We start from the raw sequence: 17,776 nt of genomic DNA, 5'->3' as shown, positions 1-17,776 counted from the left end.
ACATTACAATAATAAGACTATTAGGCAGTATTTATTACATGTATTAAACCACTATTAACAGTTATAACTTATTTGTTAGTTTTTTTTATAACTAAAAATGATATTTATTGATTTGTGTGTGTGTTCAGTTCAATACAGATAGGACAGACAAAACAAAGAAGAAAAACAAAATGCTATCAAATTATCATAACTATTATAGAAATTATGGGGGCATCTTTTGCCCCTCTCCGAGTGATATCGGAGACAAAATAATATTTCTTCGGGGCAGTTTTGCGCAACACACTGCAGGGGGAAAGGGAAACACACATGAACACGCTAAGACACCACGGCGCAGACAGTTTCCCACTTCCTGTTTCAAGTACTTGATTAAAAAGCCGCGCGTACGCTTTACTGCTGCTCCTCACGGCTCCTCCCCACACTGTGTGACCATGTGATCCACAACAACCGCATTCATCCAGATGTTTATTATTTCCACTTATTCCCCAGACATGTGCGCCTCCGTCTTTCCACTCAGGTGTGTGTATACACGGAGCCTCGGCTACAAGAAGAGAAGCCATCAGACGCGCTCTGACTCTGTTCTCAGGCGAAAAGGGAGCTTCCCAAATGAAAATATGACTCGTCGGGAAATGATCTCCTGCACATATCTGGGTCGCATTTTTGTCGGAGGCCTCTTTTTTCGCCGCACGCCCTGACCATCTGTAGCTCGCACCTTCGCAGAGCAGGTGTTGCAGAGTGGGATATGTGTGTTGAGGCAACTACCAGTAACAAGATCGTCCCTTGAACACATCACATTGCCTCCAGTGTGAACTGCATGCTGTTCATTTAATCCAATTACACTCCGGATCCTAATTCTCTAAACACACGCACACCTGACTCCCCCCCCCCCGCTGTGTCATTCCGGGGAAAGGACAAATCCATAAAGTCCAAATTTACTGCTGCCACTTCTGGACCGGCGCCAAACGCCCCAGTGACATTCAAACGGCGGCTCAACTTTCCTCGGCGCAGCGTTCCTACAACACATCAGCAGTCGGGTTCAAACCAGGAGACGAAATATTGACAGGAAATGCATCTAAAAAGGTGGATAGCGGGATTCATACCTCAGGCAGAGGACAAAGGAAGTGCACTTTCATCAGACACACGTAGTGCCATCAACACAGGACAGATTTTTAAGCAGTGCTTCCATGCGCCGTTCTCAACTCCTTCTCGGCTACTTGGGAGCAACATTAGTTTGAATTTCAAAGTCTTGTTTCGGGCCACCGGCTGAAGGGAGTCCAACATTCACTCCCCTTACAGCTCCGTTTTGGTCTCCACCGACTCCCGAGGACAAAGTGTGGCCCCTGAGCGGCTCCGTGAAGCTCTGTGTTTGGTGTTTATCTCTTTCCATCTCCACACAAAGAGAAATGAACCCCCATGCATCAAATCACTACCTTCTTTCTTGTCCGTTGGCCTGCCCTGTCGTTCATTCCCTTTAACGCTTATCTTCCTCCAACGTGCACGAAAACTGTGTGTCCCACGCCGCCTGACGAGATGAAGAATAAAAACATTCATCTTCCTCGGATTTCTGCGAGGAACTAACAACACACACACTTATTTCAAGCGTGCAAAACGAGTGCGAGCGTACGCAGGCCGGCATCATAACACGTGCAGGAATATAAAACACATCCTAATATCTCAGCTTAACGCCGGCGTAGCTTAAAGTCACAATGCTGAAACGAGCCCACACACACACACACACACACACACACAGACACAGACACAGACACACACACGCACACAGACACACACACAGACACACAGACAGACACACACACAGACACAGACACACACACACACACACACACACACACACAGACACACACACAGACACAGACACACACACATGCACACAGACACAGACACATGCACACAGACACACACACAGACACACACACACAGACACAGACAGACACACACACACAGACAGACAGACAGACAGACACACACAGACACACAGAACACAACACACACGTGTTTTGGAGGCCAGTGAAGCGATGTGCTGATACAGAATCTATTCTGGGAACGTGTCTTCGTTGCTCAAATGCCACCGCTTAGCGGCGAGCGCAGCGTCGCTCCACGGCGCTCCAACGCAGACACGATCAATCCTCATAATCACACACGAGGGCCTCGGACGGGCCGACAGCCAGACACCTTGTGGAAGCACATTCCTCCTGACCCTTGTGGATTTGTCGTCTGTAATTTCGCCCCATTAATAAAATGAGGATTGAATGCTATTAAATGTGCTTTCTTATCTAAATGTTTCTCTGGACCCTCTGTTTTTATCTCCAACATGTTCCCCTCTGACAGAGTTTTCTATTTGCGTCCACGTTGTAACGATTAATTACTGCAGATTAATCACTGTATTTTAGTGATTGTTAATGGTTAGTGGTTATCTTTCAAATGATGCCTGTGTGTTGACTGCCAGGCTGCCTAGTCGTTGGTATACAGGTTAACTCACAGGCATCCAGTTGGTTTTAGATACCTGTAAGGCATCTAGACGGACATTAAGAGGGGCTGACTCCCAGGCTGCTTCGCTTTGGATGCCTGTGAGGCAGAGACTGGTTGACTGTATTGAATAAATCTGCCAGATTATTTTTAACATTGCATATGCCTAACATTATGTGATAATACTAATCACAGTTCATGAAGAATTCAACCTAGACCTACTTTAATGACTAAAAAGTCTCTTTCACACACTGACATTTAACAATGACTTCAATAATTCCCCAAAAATACTTATTAGTTCCTTGCAATGTCTTTATACAGGTTATTCTTTATCTTGCCATCTGCTACAACACTAGTTCATCTCCTCATAAAGCAAATTTGGTTACTTCTTGTTACTTTATAGGACCATCTGCAAGTGATGGGATCTGGGAAAACCAGTCACATGGTGAAATTTGACCTTTGGAAGCTGACTTCAAGCTTGTTTCAAATATGTTTTCATTATTTGTCTGTTTCAAATGTTATGATTGCCCAAAGTCAGCTGATCAGTTAGATTTCATGGAATAGAATTTTGACAAAACAACTTTAAAGAGTTCTAAATAGACTGGCTGGTTGAATAAAGCACATTTTAACACATTCAATTAATGAAAAACAAGTAGATATGTTTAGGGATGATAGACATGTTATAGAATAATAATTGAATCAAACCCCAATTTCACCAAAATACTGAGTTCACCATGTGACAGGTTTCCCAGAGCCCATCACAGTTTTGGGTTATAGGAACATCTGTTGGGATGTAATATTGTTGAAACATTGAAACCTTCTTTGAGTGTGACTCAGAAATTATTTTTACAAAGATACCAGATAACGGTGGAGGAGATCAGGAGGAGGACTGCTCCACCTGATTGCAAACTATTCAAAGACAGACCACATGCCCCAATAAAATATTTAGATAATATTTATAGTGTGAAATTTTGTTTTACCATTTTACTGTGTGTATGAGGGTTGTATTTGGCCTTTATTTTCAATAAAGAATATGTCACACCCCATCAGTCATGTCTCTCCTCCATCATGTGTGTGTCCTCTAATTAATGTCACAGTGATGTAGAACATGAAGATATTTAATTAATGAACACAACAAAATTCAGATTTGATGCACATACCAATGTGACAATGAAACACTTATTGACACTGGGGTGTAATAGTTTGAGTTCTTTATTGATATAAAGTAGTCTTTAAAGTCTTTAAAGTAGTTATTTATTGATATAAAGTAGTCAACACTACCTATGATGCCTCAGAGTTATCGGCATCATTTGAAAGATAACCACTAACCATTAACAATCACTAAAATACAGTGATTAATCACAGCTAAGATTAGCATCATCTATCGTTGTAACCGCATGGAACCCAATATCCCTCCGGATTAAAAAATGAAATGTACTGTCAGTTGCCAACAAACACACGGGAAAAAGACACAGGAAGAAGAGGAGGAGGAAGAGCGCGGCCACTTGTGGTGAGAATGAGTCTCGGCTTTCGAGTTAAACTTCTGTGGCTTTATCTCATTAATCCCACTTATTGAAATGACGGCCATCTGTTGCCCTGCCAGAGTCCACGGGAAACCAGCAACACACACTCGGGAAACCTGTTTTCCATGCCCCCGTTTCAGTAGAATGTCTATTATAATCATAATGATAACAACAACAACCTTGAATGGTATTCGTAGGAGTTGGCTCAATCCATGCCATTTCACTCCAGACGTCCCCGAGAGTCTCCTTTCCTAAATGGAGGCCCACGGCGCTCTGCCGTCAACAGGTTGCCGGGGTCACGAGCTCGAGGCGAAGTGTGCGGCGCCCGGTCTGGCCGCGCCCCAACGGTAACCCGGCCACCTGTAGAGGATTTGATCCACTTAACACCTGAGCCCAGAAAATAAACCTGGATGACACGGGGAGGAAAGGCCTGTCCACTGATGTCTCGCATCGTTTTCTATATCGCAGATGTCGCCCATTTAGCCGATGTGCAGCGCTGACGGGCCGCTGCCGTCAAACCAGTTCATAACGCACGGCACACACACACACACACACACACACACACAACAGGTCTCCCACCTTGTCTGAGACTCTGACAGGCCTGGCGCTCTAACTCAAACCGCAGGGCTCTGTCGTCCACGTCCCTGCTGATTGGCCTGAGAGGGGCGGGGTCGATGCGGACGCCGGGCAGGTGTTCCAGCACGGCCATCGGACCGGAGAACGACGTTGGATGACGCTCGAAGGATAAACAAGAGGCGGGAAGCGGGCTGCAGCCGAGTCCGGGTGTCGGATGCGTGCGGCCGTGACACGTCTGTACATCCGTAAATCCTCTTGACGATTGTAAAGTTGCGGTGAGAGAATATTCTTCAACGCCGAGGAACGGATGATGAAAAGAAGAGGAGCGCAAAGTGTCTGAAACCACAGGCCATCGAGAAGGGATTCCTCCTCCGACTTAAAATCGGTTTGAGAAAAGCTCCTTGATCGGACTCGGTTTGTGTCCTCGACAACAAAATCCTCCTGAAGTGTTTTGTGTTGTTGAAATAAATAAAAAATACATATATATACATATACACAAAGCTACTCTACCAGAGCTACTGCACAGCTTGAGAAGAGCGTCTGCTGTGTTTGCTGCAGCTGCAGGACTGAGTAAGATGTTTGTGTCTGTGTGTGTGTGTGTGTGTGTGTGTGTGTGTGTGTGTCACATGTCAACTCTGTGATCCAGCAGTCGGTCCCAGCTGCTGCTGTACTCAGTCATTCAGCCGCTGACGGACACAAACAGGTGCGAGAATATGCACACACACACACACACACACACACACACACACACACACACACACACACACACACACACACACACACACACACACACACACACACACACACACACACACACACACACACACACACACACACACACAGACAGAACCTCCTCGCCAAATTCCTCTTACTTAGCACTTCTGATCTGAGCTCAGAGCGAGTCGATGATATGCACCTGTGGGAGCACCTCTCTGGCATCGTGTATTCAGGCCTAAAAGCATAACACACACATACATACACACACACACACACACACATACACACATACACATTTACAAACCTGCGCTAAAGATTGCCAGGCCAGATGAAATGCAGATTACCACGGCAACAATCAGCAGTGACACAACAGGTCACCTAACCAGGCTTTAAATCCCACTGTTACGTAACGAGTGATGCTCTGAACAAGTCGAAGAACATCGGGGTCAACAGGCCGAGAAGTCAGCAGCACAGCAGCAGCTGCATTGTCTCCCACAAATGAGCTTCATTTCTAAAGTGGCCAATCTAAAAACAGCCATCGCTACCAACTACAACTTTCTCTCGTCCGTAGATTTTAAGGAAGATGTGAAAGTGTGCCAGAGAGAGACAGGAAATCATTTAAATTTGTATATATATATATATATGTATATATATAAATACATATCAATTTATATATATACAGGACTGTCTCAGAATATACATATATATATATATATTGAATGATTTTCTTTATTTTCTGCAATGCAATATAAAAATCCGAAAATGTCAACACGCATTCTGGATTCATTACAAATCAAAGGATCCTATGTAAATGTTTAGGTTCAGAAAGCCATTTATTCTTTTAATATTTAATAATTTTTTTATTGCATTACAGAAAATAAAGAAGGCACCTTTCTCATCTGTCAATATTCTAATTTTCAATGAACCGACGGTTCACATTATATTGATGAAACAAATATGTGTGCGTGTTAAATATGCAGGATGATGCCAACCCTGATATATATACATGTATAATTCATGGAGCATTAAGAGTATTCTAAAGATGTGTTTGCAGCTCTCAGTAGATTCCTATGCAGCGTTTGGTTGTGCTTAGCTCCGCCCACTTCTGGTATAAGAATAGTATGGACGTACGTACCCGAAAACATCATGCTTACTGTCCCCGACGCATGAAAAATGAAACTGTTAAAATAAAATAAAATCAATCTTTCCAATTAAAAACAAATACGAAGCTCAAGGTGGCTCTAGTGAAACATGTAAAGCCACCAACACACAGATGTTCCCATCCTGAAGCCACGCCGCGAGCATGGCTAATACCACGTCATATTTCAGATGTCTACACAGCCCTCAATGACCAAAAGCATCCTCATTTTGGTCGGTGCAGACGTGGATTCTATGAGAGAAGAACACAGTTTACGTGCAGACGTACTTCCTGGCCGACCCCTGAGCTTGACCTCTTTAACCCACGGGAATTCGGGCTACGCGTTCATCAGTGTCTCGCTGTCATCTCTACGGAGAGCGAGTCCGTGGATCTATTAAAAGGATTCCCCGTTATGTCACTGAGAGGAAATGATGAGAAGAGGTCAAAGGTCATTGCCAAAAGTAGCTGCCGTCAGAGAATGTGTCAGTGAGCGCGTGTTCATTAAAAACCTGACTCAATACTTCAGAGAGAGGCCCAACGGCGGCCTGAGAGAGGCTCGGAGAACACGGAGGAGGAATGGTGAAACCAGCTTCTAGGTATTAAAGCTTATTGGGAGCTGGATACAATAAATTTGTTATATTAAATATTATTAATATTTGTTTGTTGTTGAAAAGCAGTTAAAAGATTCTTAAAGGATTTATTTTCAAGGTTTTCATAGAAACTTGGGTCACCCATTACTTTAAAAAAAGGGATAAAACAATCAAATTAGCCCTGGTGTATTTCAATCTTGTATAACTTAACTACGGCTATAATTTATAAACGTTGTTTTCCCGTTCTCCACAGGTATTTATTGCGGCGTACCGGCCTCCTCTTGGGTTTCATCCCCCGTGCCGTTCCAGAGAGCAGACAAAGCTGTAAACAAGTGTCACATTAACTGCTCCTCCCACTTGGTTGTTGTGCACATTACCAGATTGCTGCTCTCCACATAAAGACGACAGTTTATATCCTACAAAAAGTTAGTCGGAATCTCGTATGTATATATATATATATATATATATATATCAATATTATTTATTCCCTGTATTAAGCTTTTATACAGCGTCCATATAAAAGCTGCTGACTCGGTGATATCCATTTTCCAACCCACTCTATTCCCCACTATCCACTTTAAATGAGACATTTTTTCAAACCTCAAAATGAAAATATTGTTATTAACTATTGATCCACGTGTCAGTCAAGCTGAAGACAGAAGGAGTTAGCTCCATCCTGCAGGATGAATAAGGCATTAAAGCATCATTTGTTGTGTTCTGGGATCCAGTGCCATCTAGTGGTGAGGCTGCAGATTGCATCCAACTGCGACCCTCTCTGCTCTGGGAGGCGGAGGCCATGACAGACGGTGGACTCTGTGAGGAAGACCTCCTCCCTGTGTGGATGTAAACGGCTCCTTCCAAGAGAACGGCTCTCAGTTTCAGGTCACGACACACTAATCGGAACGTAGTTGTGAATATTATATGAATAAAATCGGACACACTGCTGCTTTGAGTTGCTGCATGCACACAGAGCCCCCCCCCCCCCCACACACAGATTCCCCACTACCCCAATACCACCTCTCACTTCAACGCTCCTCTGATATTACATCTCGCGTTGCTCTTGACCTCTGTACTCTCTCCAACGGGTTCAAATAGCAGGACCAGCTGGCCTCGCCACTAAATCCAGAACTTCTTCAACCGTGTAGAGCGGGGCAGCTAAGGTTGCACACACACACACACACACACACACACACACACACACACACACACACACACACACACACACACACACACACACACACACACACACACACACACACACACACACACACACACACACACACACACACACACACACACACACACACACACACGGGTTATTCAGGGCTGATTCTCAGGATTTGAAGGAGTCTAAAAGCCAAACTCGGGTCCAGATGGTGTTCAGTTTAGGGACCATGGGTTCACGTGAGTTTGTCTTCCAAAGAGCAGCGCCGGTTGTAGTACTGGTATCGGCCACAAGGTGGAGACATGCTCCACGGTGCCCACACGTATCCGATTCCTACCTCAACTGTTTACTCACCGGAGCAGATGTATTCAGATTGCACAAAAACGAAACATAACCCGTGCTGTGTCAAGTAAGAGAGAGGAAGATGAGATGTTGTTCTTCATCCATTCAGTAGAAAAGGGCTTACACGTAAGGCAACGTGTCCTTTGACTTTTTATTGTGATTTATCCGGCTCTCTCTGCGTCGATTAAATATTTATTTCTGCTCCAGAGTTTACTTTAATTGGTAAGCTGCTCATGCATAACAACTTCCTCTGAAGGGGGGAACGCAGAGGAAACTGGGGTTATAAATATCACTCCCTCAGTCACCTAACATGGGATTCTTTTTTTATTAAAAGAAATAAGTCAAAGCAGACCACACATGAATAATGAATGAAAGCAGTCCAAGCGATCTCCATGTTATGGGCTCATTGTTATGCGAGCAGAACGATGTGTCTATCCACCTACACGCTCCAGAACTTCAGATAATGGAACCATTTGCCATAATAAATGGATCAATATTAAATGCTTCGTACATGCCTTCAAATATATAAATAAATACGGTCAGCTATCTTCATCTCAGCTGCACATAAAATACCAATATTCTTCTGTAATAACTGCATCATCAAATCAAAGACCCACAATAAGACACCAGGTACCGTGACCCTATCAAAGCAATCTGCTCCCCAACACGACCAACTGGGTCCAGCTTGTCTTGTAAGGCCGGTCAGTAAATATCTCTTATTAGATGTGCTGATTGTCAAACTGCTCCACCCGGCAGCTCCCATTGGCTCGGCCTGTAATGGCAGATTAAAGATACCGAGGAGCAGGTCGGTCAATCCAGGAAGAGAGAGGCAGCGAGCTCAATTGGACCCGATTTACCCCGTCGTTAATGTGTCTGTATATATATAAAATGTTTTCTTAAACTCACATCCAGCCACCGGGGGGGTGCAATCAAGATGTTTTGGCTTCCCTTTTGGGGAGCTGTCACGTGACACTGAATGTCCTGAATGTTGAGGCTGCAATCCAGAAGTAGAAAAATAAAAACGCACTGCACATGACTTGTTTTAATTCACTGTAATGTTGCAGCCCTATCTGTACATCTGTATGTATGTACATCTGTACATCTGTAAAAAGGAGAAAACTAAACGTCCACAGCCGACGCAGCTGGACAGTGTCCCCGCACGGCGCGTTGCTTTAAGAACACGTGGTCCGTTTAATGTAGATGCACATTTCTCCGAGTGTTTGGGTCAAGTTTGAGGTCAACCGTGTTGTTTTTTCGCCGAAGTGCACTTCGCCGAAAATCCAGCACGTCCGCCATTTCTCTTCCCGCCTGAGAGGCCGTGTGAGTAAGTGAGCCGGCGCCCCGACAGTGTGTGCACTTGCTGTTTATAATGAGGTAATTGGAAGGGAGACCTGGTATGTCTGAAATGTAAACTCCAGCAGCAGCTCGAAGCTCTAAAGATGCTGGAAACAAACACCCACCATCCCCCTCTAAGAGCATTTCACTTCTTTGCATCAAACGGTTAAACACAAAAGGAAAATAGCCCCCAATCATGTCCAAATTAAATCCGACGGGACCACCGGTGCTAGTTTTACAATGCGTGTGCATTCCAGGGCCCAAGAAGTAGAAGCAGGTTTCATTTGAAGGGTAAAAAAATTAAACATTTAAAAAATTTTAAAAAGCCACCTACCGTCCTTCCTCACCCTGACCGGCAGCAGATTGGGGGCCGGCTGCAGGGACAACTCCTGCAGCCCATTGGCCACAGCTTCACTCTGAGGGCTGGGGGTGGAGGCACCTGCAGTCGGTCTCTCGCTAAACTCGGTCTCCATGGTTACCGGGGATTCGGCGGATCGGCTCGCGGACGGAGCTGGAAAGTGAAGAGAGGCAAAACCGGGAGTTTCAGAGCCACGTGTGCCACGGACCCGCTTCGTGCTGCGCAGCTTCTATCCACACACACACACACACACACACACACACTGGGAAAGACAACACGTTACATCCTCAGCCTCCGGCACCTCGGGGAGGAAAGATAGACCCTGATGACCAGATACACACTTCTCCTCCCCCCCTTTTCCAAGATAATCAGTGTTCTATATTATAGGTCTCAGTATCCCAGTTACCGTCTCCCTACACCTCCACGAGGATTTCTTAATGGCCCCCTGCATCGATAATAAGACGATCCCTCTTGTATTAATGCCATACACAGTGTGTAAAATGAGTAAATGTTAAAAATCACATTCATAGTGCATTCATTGTGCTATATTCACATAATAATAAACAATATAAATGACGGGCTGATGTAATGTTCTGTGTTCCCCTTTCAGTCCTGCTCACGCAGCGTGTGTGAGAGTTCAGTCAGGACTCTCGTGGACTCAACTCATCGAGGGAACGTCCACAGGGCCCGGCTGCTGAGAACAGAACCCTTCATCATCATCATCATCATCATCGTCATCATCGCTATATCAAGTGAAAAAAAGCTCCAACACGCCACTTGTGTAAAACAGAAATAGCGAGGAGAGTTCTTGCTCGACAATCTGGAGCCATCACTCAAGGTGGAGCAAGAACCGACGACAACCGTGGCTCCGCCTCCAAAACACTCAGGAAAACACGTTCACTGGGTTTTTTGTACAAATTAATTTTGTTGTTGTTATTTTTCCAATTCGTATCCGACAAACCGGGATTTTGTCGGTTAGAATGGCGACTTGAACCTGCGGGGGAGGACTCTGTTGCATCACACGCACAACTCTGCACTCAAATTAGAGCAATGCTCCTAAATACGAGGGCTGCGTCGGGTCACGCTCGTGTTCTGACCCGAGGCAGATCGCCTCAGCTCGTGACCTCCAGGACAAACATATCGTCTGCTTCAGAGCGGAGCCCACGCTGCAAATGAAAACCCGACTTTCAGAGACAGTGTCGTTAAAGCGGTGCAGCTGTTCTTCTCGGCGGACCCAAAGCAGCCCAGTGACTCACCTCATTGGCTGAACGTCGCTCCAGAAGGTCCCGGCGTGTTTGTGTTGGAATGTAAACAATGTATTGAGTGCAGGCTCTTCGAACGGTAACGTCAACTCAACGATGAGCGCTCGCAAACCAGAGAGCGGAAAACCTGACGCGTTTACTGGATCTGTGTATCAGGAGTAACGCGGAAATCGCTAAAATATATCTTTCTTTCTTCTTTGTTATAATAAAGGAGTTATGAAGATGATGCACAAACCTGGGTCTTTATGTCCTGTTAAACCAGCAGCCTGAAGGTTTCCATCTCACTGGACCAAGTCTAGAACCAAAGAGAGAGGAAGTACATGGGTTAGATGAACATAGAAACAGCTGTTTAATATACACATATGTAGTCTGCGCAATATAATGTGAAGGTAACGTGACTTCAAGATGGAATGCATCATCCCTGACCCTGACGCTGACTCCATCGTTCATGACCGTGTGAAGGAATGCATCATCCCTGACCCTGACGCTGACTCCATCGTTCATGACCGTGTGAAGGAATGCATCGTCCCTGACCCTGAGCAGGCCGGGCAGGAAGCAGAAGAAAGACAACGAGGCTGAAATCTCACCGAGCTGCAGCCCCGGGATAAAGGAACACGTCGTTGTGGTCAGATTACACGTTTCCAAAGAGACCCAGCTCCAGAAGACGAGGGGCTGGGGAACGGAAGTGCACTGATCAGACTCAGGAAGAGGAAGCCGGCCCTCAGCAACCACCTAGAGACAGAAGAAGAAGCCTCCTCGTGCGGAAGAGGAGCCGATCGGTGTGCCGAGGGCCGGGCAGGAAGTCCTCCTTCAGACGATGAAGAATCTGCCACTTCCCCCGGTTTGAAGAAGAAAAAGGAAGTGTCCTCTTACACTCACAAAGACAGGAAGCTCAGGTGAGTTGGACACTAAACGTGACCCCTAAAATAACAAGTCAATCATAATAATTTTAAAAAAACATGTCCACATAAAAAGTTCTCCATGTATAAAGTCGTACTTGTTAGAGTCTGTATAGTGGAGATGTAACTACACTGTGACACAGGAGGAAATAGCTGGACTCAAATCTCCAGCCAGAAGTTTGGGATTAACCACAATAACAAAGAATCGAGAGCAAACTGTGATTCGTTTTTTCTTTCTTTACTTAAACTAACTAACTAACAATAACAAAGACAAGTCTCCCAGAGCTAAATCACTGTGTGTGTTCTTCTTTCTCTAAATAACTAGGCCCAACAGCTGCAGCAGCAGCAGCAGTCAACAAGGACCTGACAGGCTGTGCTCCACACACACACACACACACACACACACACAAAGCGAGCACGCCGCTGCGCACCGGCAGCGCGCAGCATGCGGTCAGCGGCGTGGTCAACACGTACCTCGGCACTATCGTTGGTCCCGCGCGGTTCCCATGTCGCTGCCGATCTCAGGCGGATACAACCGGAGAGACGAGCAGAGTTTTGGGGCTGGTCCGGGGAGGCTGACAAGTTTGTGCGAAACACATCGTGAAGTCAACCGGGATGTGACACGTATATCATTTCCGGTTTAAAATATTTCAAAATACAACTCCTATCTTCGACCATAACAGGAAATACAACTTTAATATAACGCTCGCGAGTGTTTAGGAATGAAACATCGTGGCTGTGCGTAACACTCATCTCGTGGTGGAAGTGAAGTGGTCACACGCGTGTAAAAGTGTTATTCCCTTTTATTTTGGTGGGAGTGGCACTTCCTCTTAGATCGACAGTGAAAGGTTAAACAGTTTTAGAGTTAAGGGAGGATTCATCTTGACATTTTATGAACATGTATGTGTATATATACGGTTTAAAAAAATAAAGCATGAGCTGTGACGGCTCCAGACCTAAACCCCCATGCCCACACTTATTGTTCTGTATTCGTACCCGAGCCCTGATACCCTGAGAAATTCAAGACGAAATCATAAAATATCGGTACCCAATTTGGAGTCATGATATCAAGCATAGTTTAAATCAATATTCGGGAAACATGCAATTTAAATTGTTTTATTAATTTAAATAATCCAAGTCTTGCTATTGTCAAAACACAACCACCAGAGGGAGACAAAATCAACAGCGCAGGCGCGTAGGCGACCGGGGGGGGAACCATTCTTTCGGTCGCAGAACTAGAGGACATTATTATAGACGGACCAACACAGCGGAAAAACAACGCTAAACTAGTGAGACGAATGTGTGTAATAAACCTGAAATTATTAGTGTTTTTTTTCATATGGGAATGTCCATGCCTCATCGAGAGACATTACCATCCCTTTTCCGGTTGTCCTGACAACACATTAAGATACGTTAATGTTCCAGGAAAATTAAACATCAAGATAATCTGACAGCGGACATACACGTTAGCTAAGTATTCGCTCGCTGACTGAACTGCCTCACCGTTAATCATGTGGGGGGAAATCGACCCTCCGGTTCGAACACAACCGAGTTTGTGTGAAAGTGAAAGTGGAGACGAGAGCGATTCGCCAGAAGAGCCCGTGACGCTGTCACACATATGGGATTTTAAACGCCCCGCGGAGGCCGAGCGGCCACGACAAGACACCCAGGTGAGAGCAGCAGCTTCAACCGAACCGCTATCCCTCCGCGTGCGCACACTAACGCAACGAACACGTGCCCATGGCGTGTCCCGGTTCGTCCCACGCAGTGCGTGAGCCAGGCGGAGGAGATCTGTGTCCAGGCCATGGTGGACGCCTTGGCCGTGAGCGGAAGCCTGGTGAAGAGCCAGCAGAAGGGCGACGCCGAGCTGACCCTGAAGCAGCGCAGAGAGGAGCTGCTGCACCAGTACAGGAGCCGGCCGCTGGTGTTCCTGGAGAGGTACCATGTACGTGGACACGGCACACTGTGTGTGTGGCAGCTGTTCGTATGTTTTATGTTCACCACCCTGACCAGCATATTTATTTGCACCAACCTGCCTCCCCGTGTCTAGGCCTGCCTCAAGCCCCACGACCTGTCGGTGTTTGCCCACGTCAGCTCAGACCCACGGGTCCTTCACTACAGCGAAGTGATCCAGAGACGAGCCGCGGCGTTCACCAACAGGACGAGGGTTCGAAACCAGCGCTACGCCGCCCTCAGGGCCCTGCAGAAGGGTAGGCCTTACGTTGGGTCATTCTTAAACTGTGCAGCCGAGCAACATGATTGACATCAAAGTGTATCCTTTTAATTCAATTCAGTTTATTTGTATAGCCCAATTTCACAAATTACACATTTGTCTCGGAGTGCTTTACAATCTGTACACATAGACATCCCTGCCCCAAAACCTCACATCGGACCAGGAAAAACTCCCAAATAACCCTTCAGGGGGAAAAAAAGGAAGAAACCTTCAGGAGAGCAACAGAGGAGGATCCCTCTCCAGGATGGACAGATGCAATAGATGTCATGTGTACAGAAGGACAGATTTAGAGTTAAAATACATTCAATGAATATGACAGAGTGTATGAATAGTTCATAGTAGGCATATTCCACGATGGAGACCTCCACGATCCATCAGGCAGATGACGGTAGAGAGGAGGAGTCCTTTTAGTTGACATCACAATGTACTGTACGGTATATTATACAATTTAAACTCGCCACTGGTCGTATCATGCAGTAGGCCGAGCTGTCTCTTGCCTCCCCTCCCATCACTGGCACTCTTGTATACACCGTGTACCTGATGACGTAAAGCAGCTGTCCGTCATCCCTTTGTTCCTCTGCCCTGCCGCCTTTTCTAGAGGGTGAGTATTTCAGTGATGAACAGATGAGGATAAGGGAGCCGCTGTTGTATGAACAATACATCGCTCAGTACCTGACCGATGATGAGGTGAGAGCCCGGTCCCGTGCCAGAGCGGTCACAGCTTTAGTTCAGTTCAGGCTGTTTCTCCGGACTCAGTATGCGTGTGAATGACACATTTGTTTAGGTGCTGGAGCGCTCCCAGAATGCCATGCTGGAGGAGGCGCAGGGGGGACCGGGGGCACCAGCAGGAAGCAAAGGAGGGCTCGCCCACCTCCTCCTCAACTCCTACCAGGAGCGTCTCATCCAGAATCGCCTGCACGAGGAACAGGAGAGAGAGGACGGAGCGCGGGAGGAGGACGAGGAGGAGGACGATGGTGAGAGGCTGACGTTGGGCAATGCGTGTCGTTTCCGCTCTTCTGGTTCCGTCGCTCACGGAGCATCTCTGTGTTTCTACTGTAGGTTCTTCTGTCCAGCAGAAGCAATGGGAGCCCACCCCAGAGGAGAAGGCCCTGCTCAGGGAGGAGTTCATCAGTCAGATGCACCAGCGCTTCCTCGACGGCAAAGACAAGGATTTCAACTACAGGTCAGCCACACGGCCACCCACCGGGCAGGCAGACGGCGTCACGGCTGAACAGTGTGTCATTACGGATATCTGCTGAATAGGGGAAAAGAGCATTCTCATGAAACAGATATATGATAACCTAAGTGAATAACTGCCGAGTGACCAAGATGTATGTTTATGTTGTGACGATAAACATGATTTTGTTGAAATAAAACCTTTTAAGAGCTTTTTTTATGTAACTCAAATGGCCTTGCAGTGCCACCGTGTAGCCGTTTCCTTTGTAGATAACAGTGGCGGCAAAAAACGTGAGATTTAAAGCTATTAAAAGATGCTGATAACATTGAGATAAAATGTGTAAACAGGAAGTAGTTTTCTATTATTAGTGCCAATGTCCTAATGAAACACTTTGCAGATGCTGCTGTCCTGGTAACTCAAGCCTGCAGGAATTGAAAACTACGTTTTGTGTTGCATGTGTCCACAGTGAGGTGGACGAGAACCCAGACTACGACAACTTGGACATAGTCAGCAGAGATGCGGAGGATAAATACTTTGAAGATGATGACGAAGAGGAGGAGGAGGAGGAAGATGAGGGGGGAAATGATGAAGTGGAAAATATGACAGAATAGTGTCTGTATTAGAAATAGCAACTCACTGCTTTGATCGCTCTGTAAATACAAATGTACAACATGAGGATGTGTATTCTATTTGATTTTACACATTGAATGAATGCAAACACAGCTGGTAATAAATATTGTTTTGGTGTCTTTGCAAATGTAAATATCATCTAATATGAAACTAAAGGGCTCTATATTCTTGCCATTTAGTGACTGCCGGTTTCTATTCACCTCGTTCCTGTCACGCACAAATGAAAAGCAAAGCAACATTAAAACAAAGAACCTAAATACCTCACAACATTGAACCCTCACCTGGTCAGAGGAAGGAGCTTGCAATTCTTGACGGGTAATACAATATAACATTATTATTACACCGAATAACTTTATAAAGAGATGAATGAATTCAGGTCATCGGCAGCTTCTTCTATATATAAAATGAAAAGGTTTAATTCTGCTCTCAGCAGCTGATCTGTTGTACCAAACATACATGAACCCCTCACTTCTCATTCAGTTTAACGGCGTTATTGGCACATTCTTTATTTGATCAGCTTTGACAGTGAATGTGACATTTGTCTGCACGTAAAAACCTCTGGAAAAATAACAGTTTGGTGTTTCTGTCTGAAATGTATGTAAAATACTTCAGAACTAGAATGGGCACTCGGTAGAGCGCATACCTTCGCATATCACAAGATTGGGCATTGAATTATGAACATGTTGACATTAGTTGCATGCCAATTGGATAAAAATTGACTGCTATGGTAAAAAGAAGATTTTGACCTTTTCATGACCTTGACCTTTGACCCGATTGATCCCAAAATCTAATCAAATGGTCCCCGGATAATAACCAATCATCCCACCAAATTTCATGCGATTCGGTTAAAAACTTTTTTTGTTATGCGAATAACACGCATACAAATAAATACACGCCGATCAAAACATTACCTTCCGCATTTTCAATGCGAAGGTAAATATAGAAAAAATAATCAAAGAAACTGCAAATGTTAGACCAAGGACACGCTAAGTTTCTGAGTAATCAAATATGGACTAAAAGTTCACAAACTATATACTTTATATTGTAAGTATACACTATTTGCTGAAGTAGAGCGTGTAGGACCGGAGCCGCTCACACCACGTTTGAACAACCGTTAAAACTAGAAGCAGTCGCTGCGAGTAATGCTCAATAATCTGACTGCTGTCTGAAATCTTTATGTTTTGATTCCTCAAACCTCAAAGCATGATCATCAATAGATAGTTGCATTCATCTCTTTATTGACTGATATATTTAGAAGTTATTTTCCGGTTGAGACTTGTCGGATTTGCTAGAGATCTTCTGTTGAGGATTCAATGCACTTTGCAGTCCAGCATTGTTGGTTTAAATCTC

At 45.2% G+C, this 17,776-nt stretch overlaps 2 protein-coding genes across 6 annotated transcripts in view; one reads left to right on the top strand and one right to left on the bottom strand.

The window, feature by feature from the left end:
* Positions 1–13,516, bottom strand: part of LOC130188180 (myocardin-related transcription factor A-like) — a 34,292-nt gene extending 20,776 nt beyond the window's left edge. For 3 of the 5 annotated variants that reach the window (XM_056406353.1, XM_056406355.1, XM_056406357.1), the window contains exons 1-4: positions 12,861–13,516; positions 12,075–12,159; positions 11,723–11,782; positions 10,202–10,378 (exon numbers count right to left, since the gene is read on the bottom strand). In XM_056406353.1, coding sequence (XP_056262328.1) covers positions 10,202–10,340 — 139 coding nt within the window. In that variant the 5' untranslated portion in view covers positions 10,341–10,378; positions 11,723–11,782; positions 12,075–12,159; positions 12,861–13,516. Of the gene's footprint in view, positions 1–4,583; positions 5,087–10,201; positions 10,379–11,722; positions 11,783–12,074; positions 12,689–12,860 lie in introns of those variants that run through there. The other 2 variants (XM_056406354.1, XM_056406356.1) reach the window with 2 other exon arrangements.
* Positions 13,517–13,654: 138 nt separating this feature from the next.
* Positions 13,655–16,471, top strand: ccdc97 (coiled-coil domain containing 97). The gene is made up of 7 exons (XM_056406360.1): positions 13,655–14,056; positions 14,155–14,331; positions 14,437–14,596; positions 15,218–15,306; positions 15,404–15,593; positions 15,679–15,802; positions 16,263–16,471. Exons 1-7 carry the CDS (start codon positions 13,898–13,900, stop codon positions 16,405–16,407), a joined length of 1,044 nt encoding a protein of 347 aa, XP_056262335.1. The 5' UTR covers positions 13,655–13,897; the 3' UTR covers positions 16,408–16,471.
* The last annotated feature ends 1,305 nt before the right edge of the window (positions 16,472–17,776 follow it).

This window comes from Pseudoliparis swirei, chromosome 23 (genome assembly GCF_029220125.1).
Source record: "Pseudoliparis swirei isolate HS2019 ecotype Mariana Trench chromosome 23, NWPU_hadal_v1, whole genome shotgun sequence".
In the NCBI taxonomy this organism is placed as follows: domain Eukaryota; kingdom Metazoa; phylum Chordata; class Actinopteri; order Perciformes; family Liparidae; genus Pseudoliparis; species Pseudoliparis swirei.
The sequence above is the reverse complement of the archived record's forward strand: the minus strand, read 5'-3'. Positions and strand labels throughout refer to the sequence as shown.

Excerpts from the sequence above, each read along its gene's own strand:
- ccdc97 (XM_056406360.1), top strand. The coding sequence starts at position 13,898 with ATGTGGGGGGAAATCGACCCTCCGGTTCGAACACAACCGAGTTTGTGT. Across the intron at positions 14,057-14,154 it reads GGCCACGACAAGACACCCAG|TGCGTGAGCCAGGCGGAGGA; the intron begins GTGAGAGCAGCA and ends CGTCCCACGCAG. Across the intron at positions 15,307-15,403 it reads AGTACCTGACCGATGATGAG|GTGCTGGAGCGCTCCCAGAA; the intron begins GTGAGAGCCCGG and ends ACATTTGTTTAG.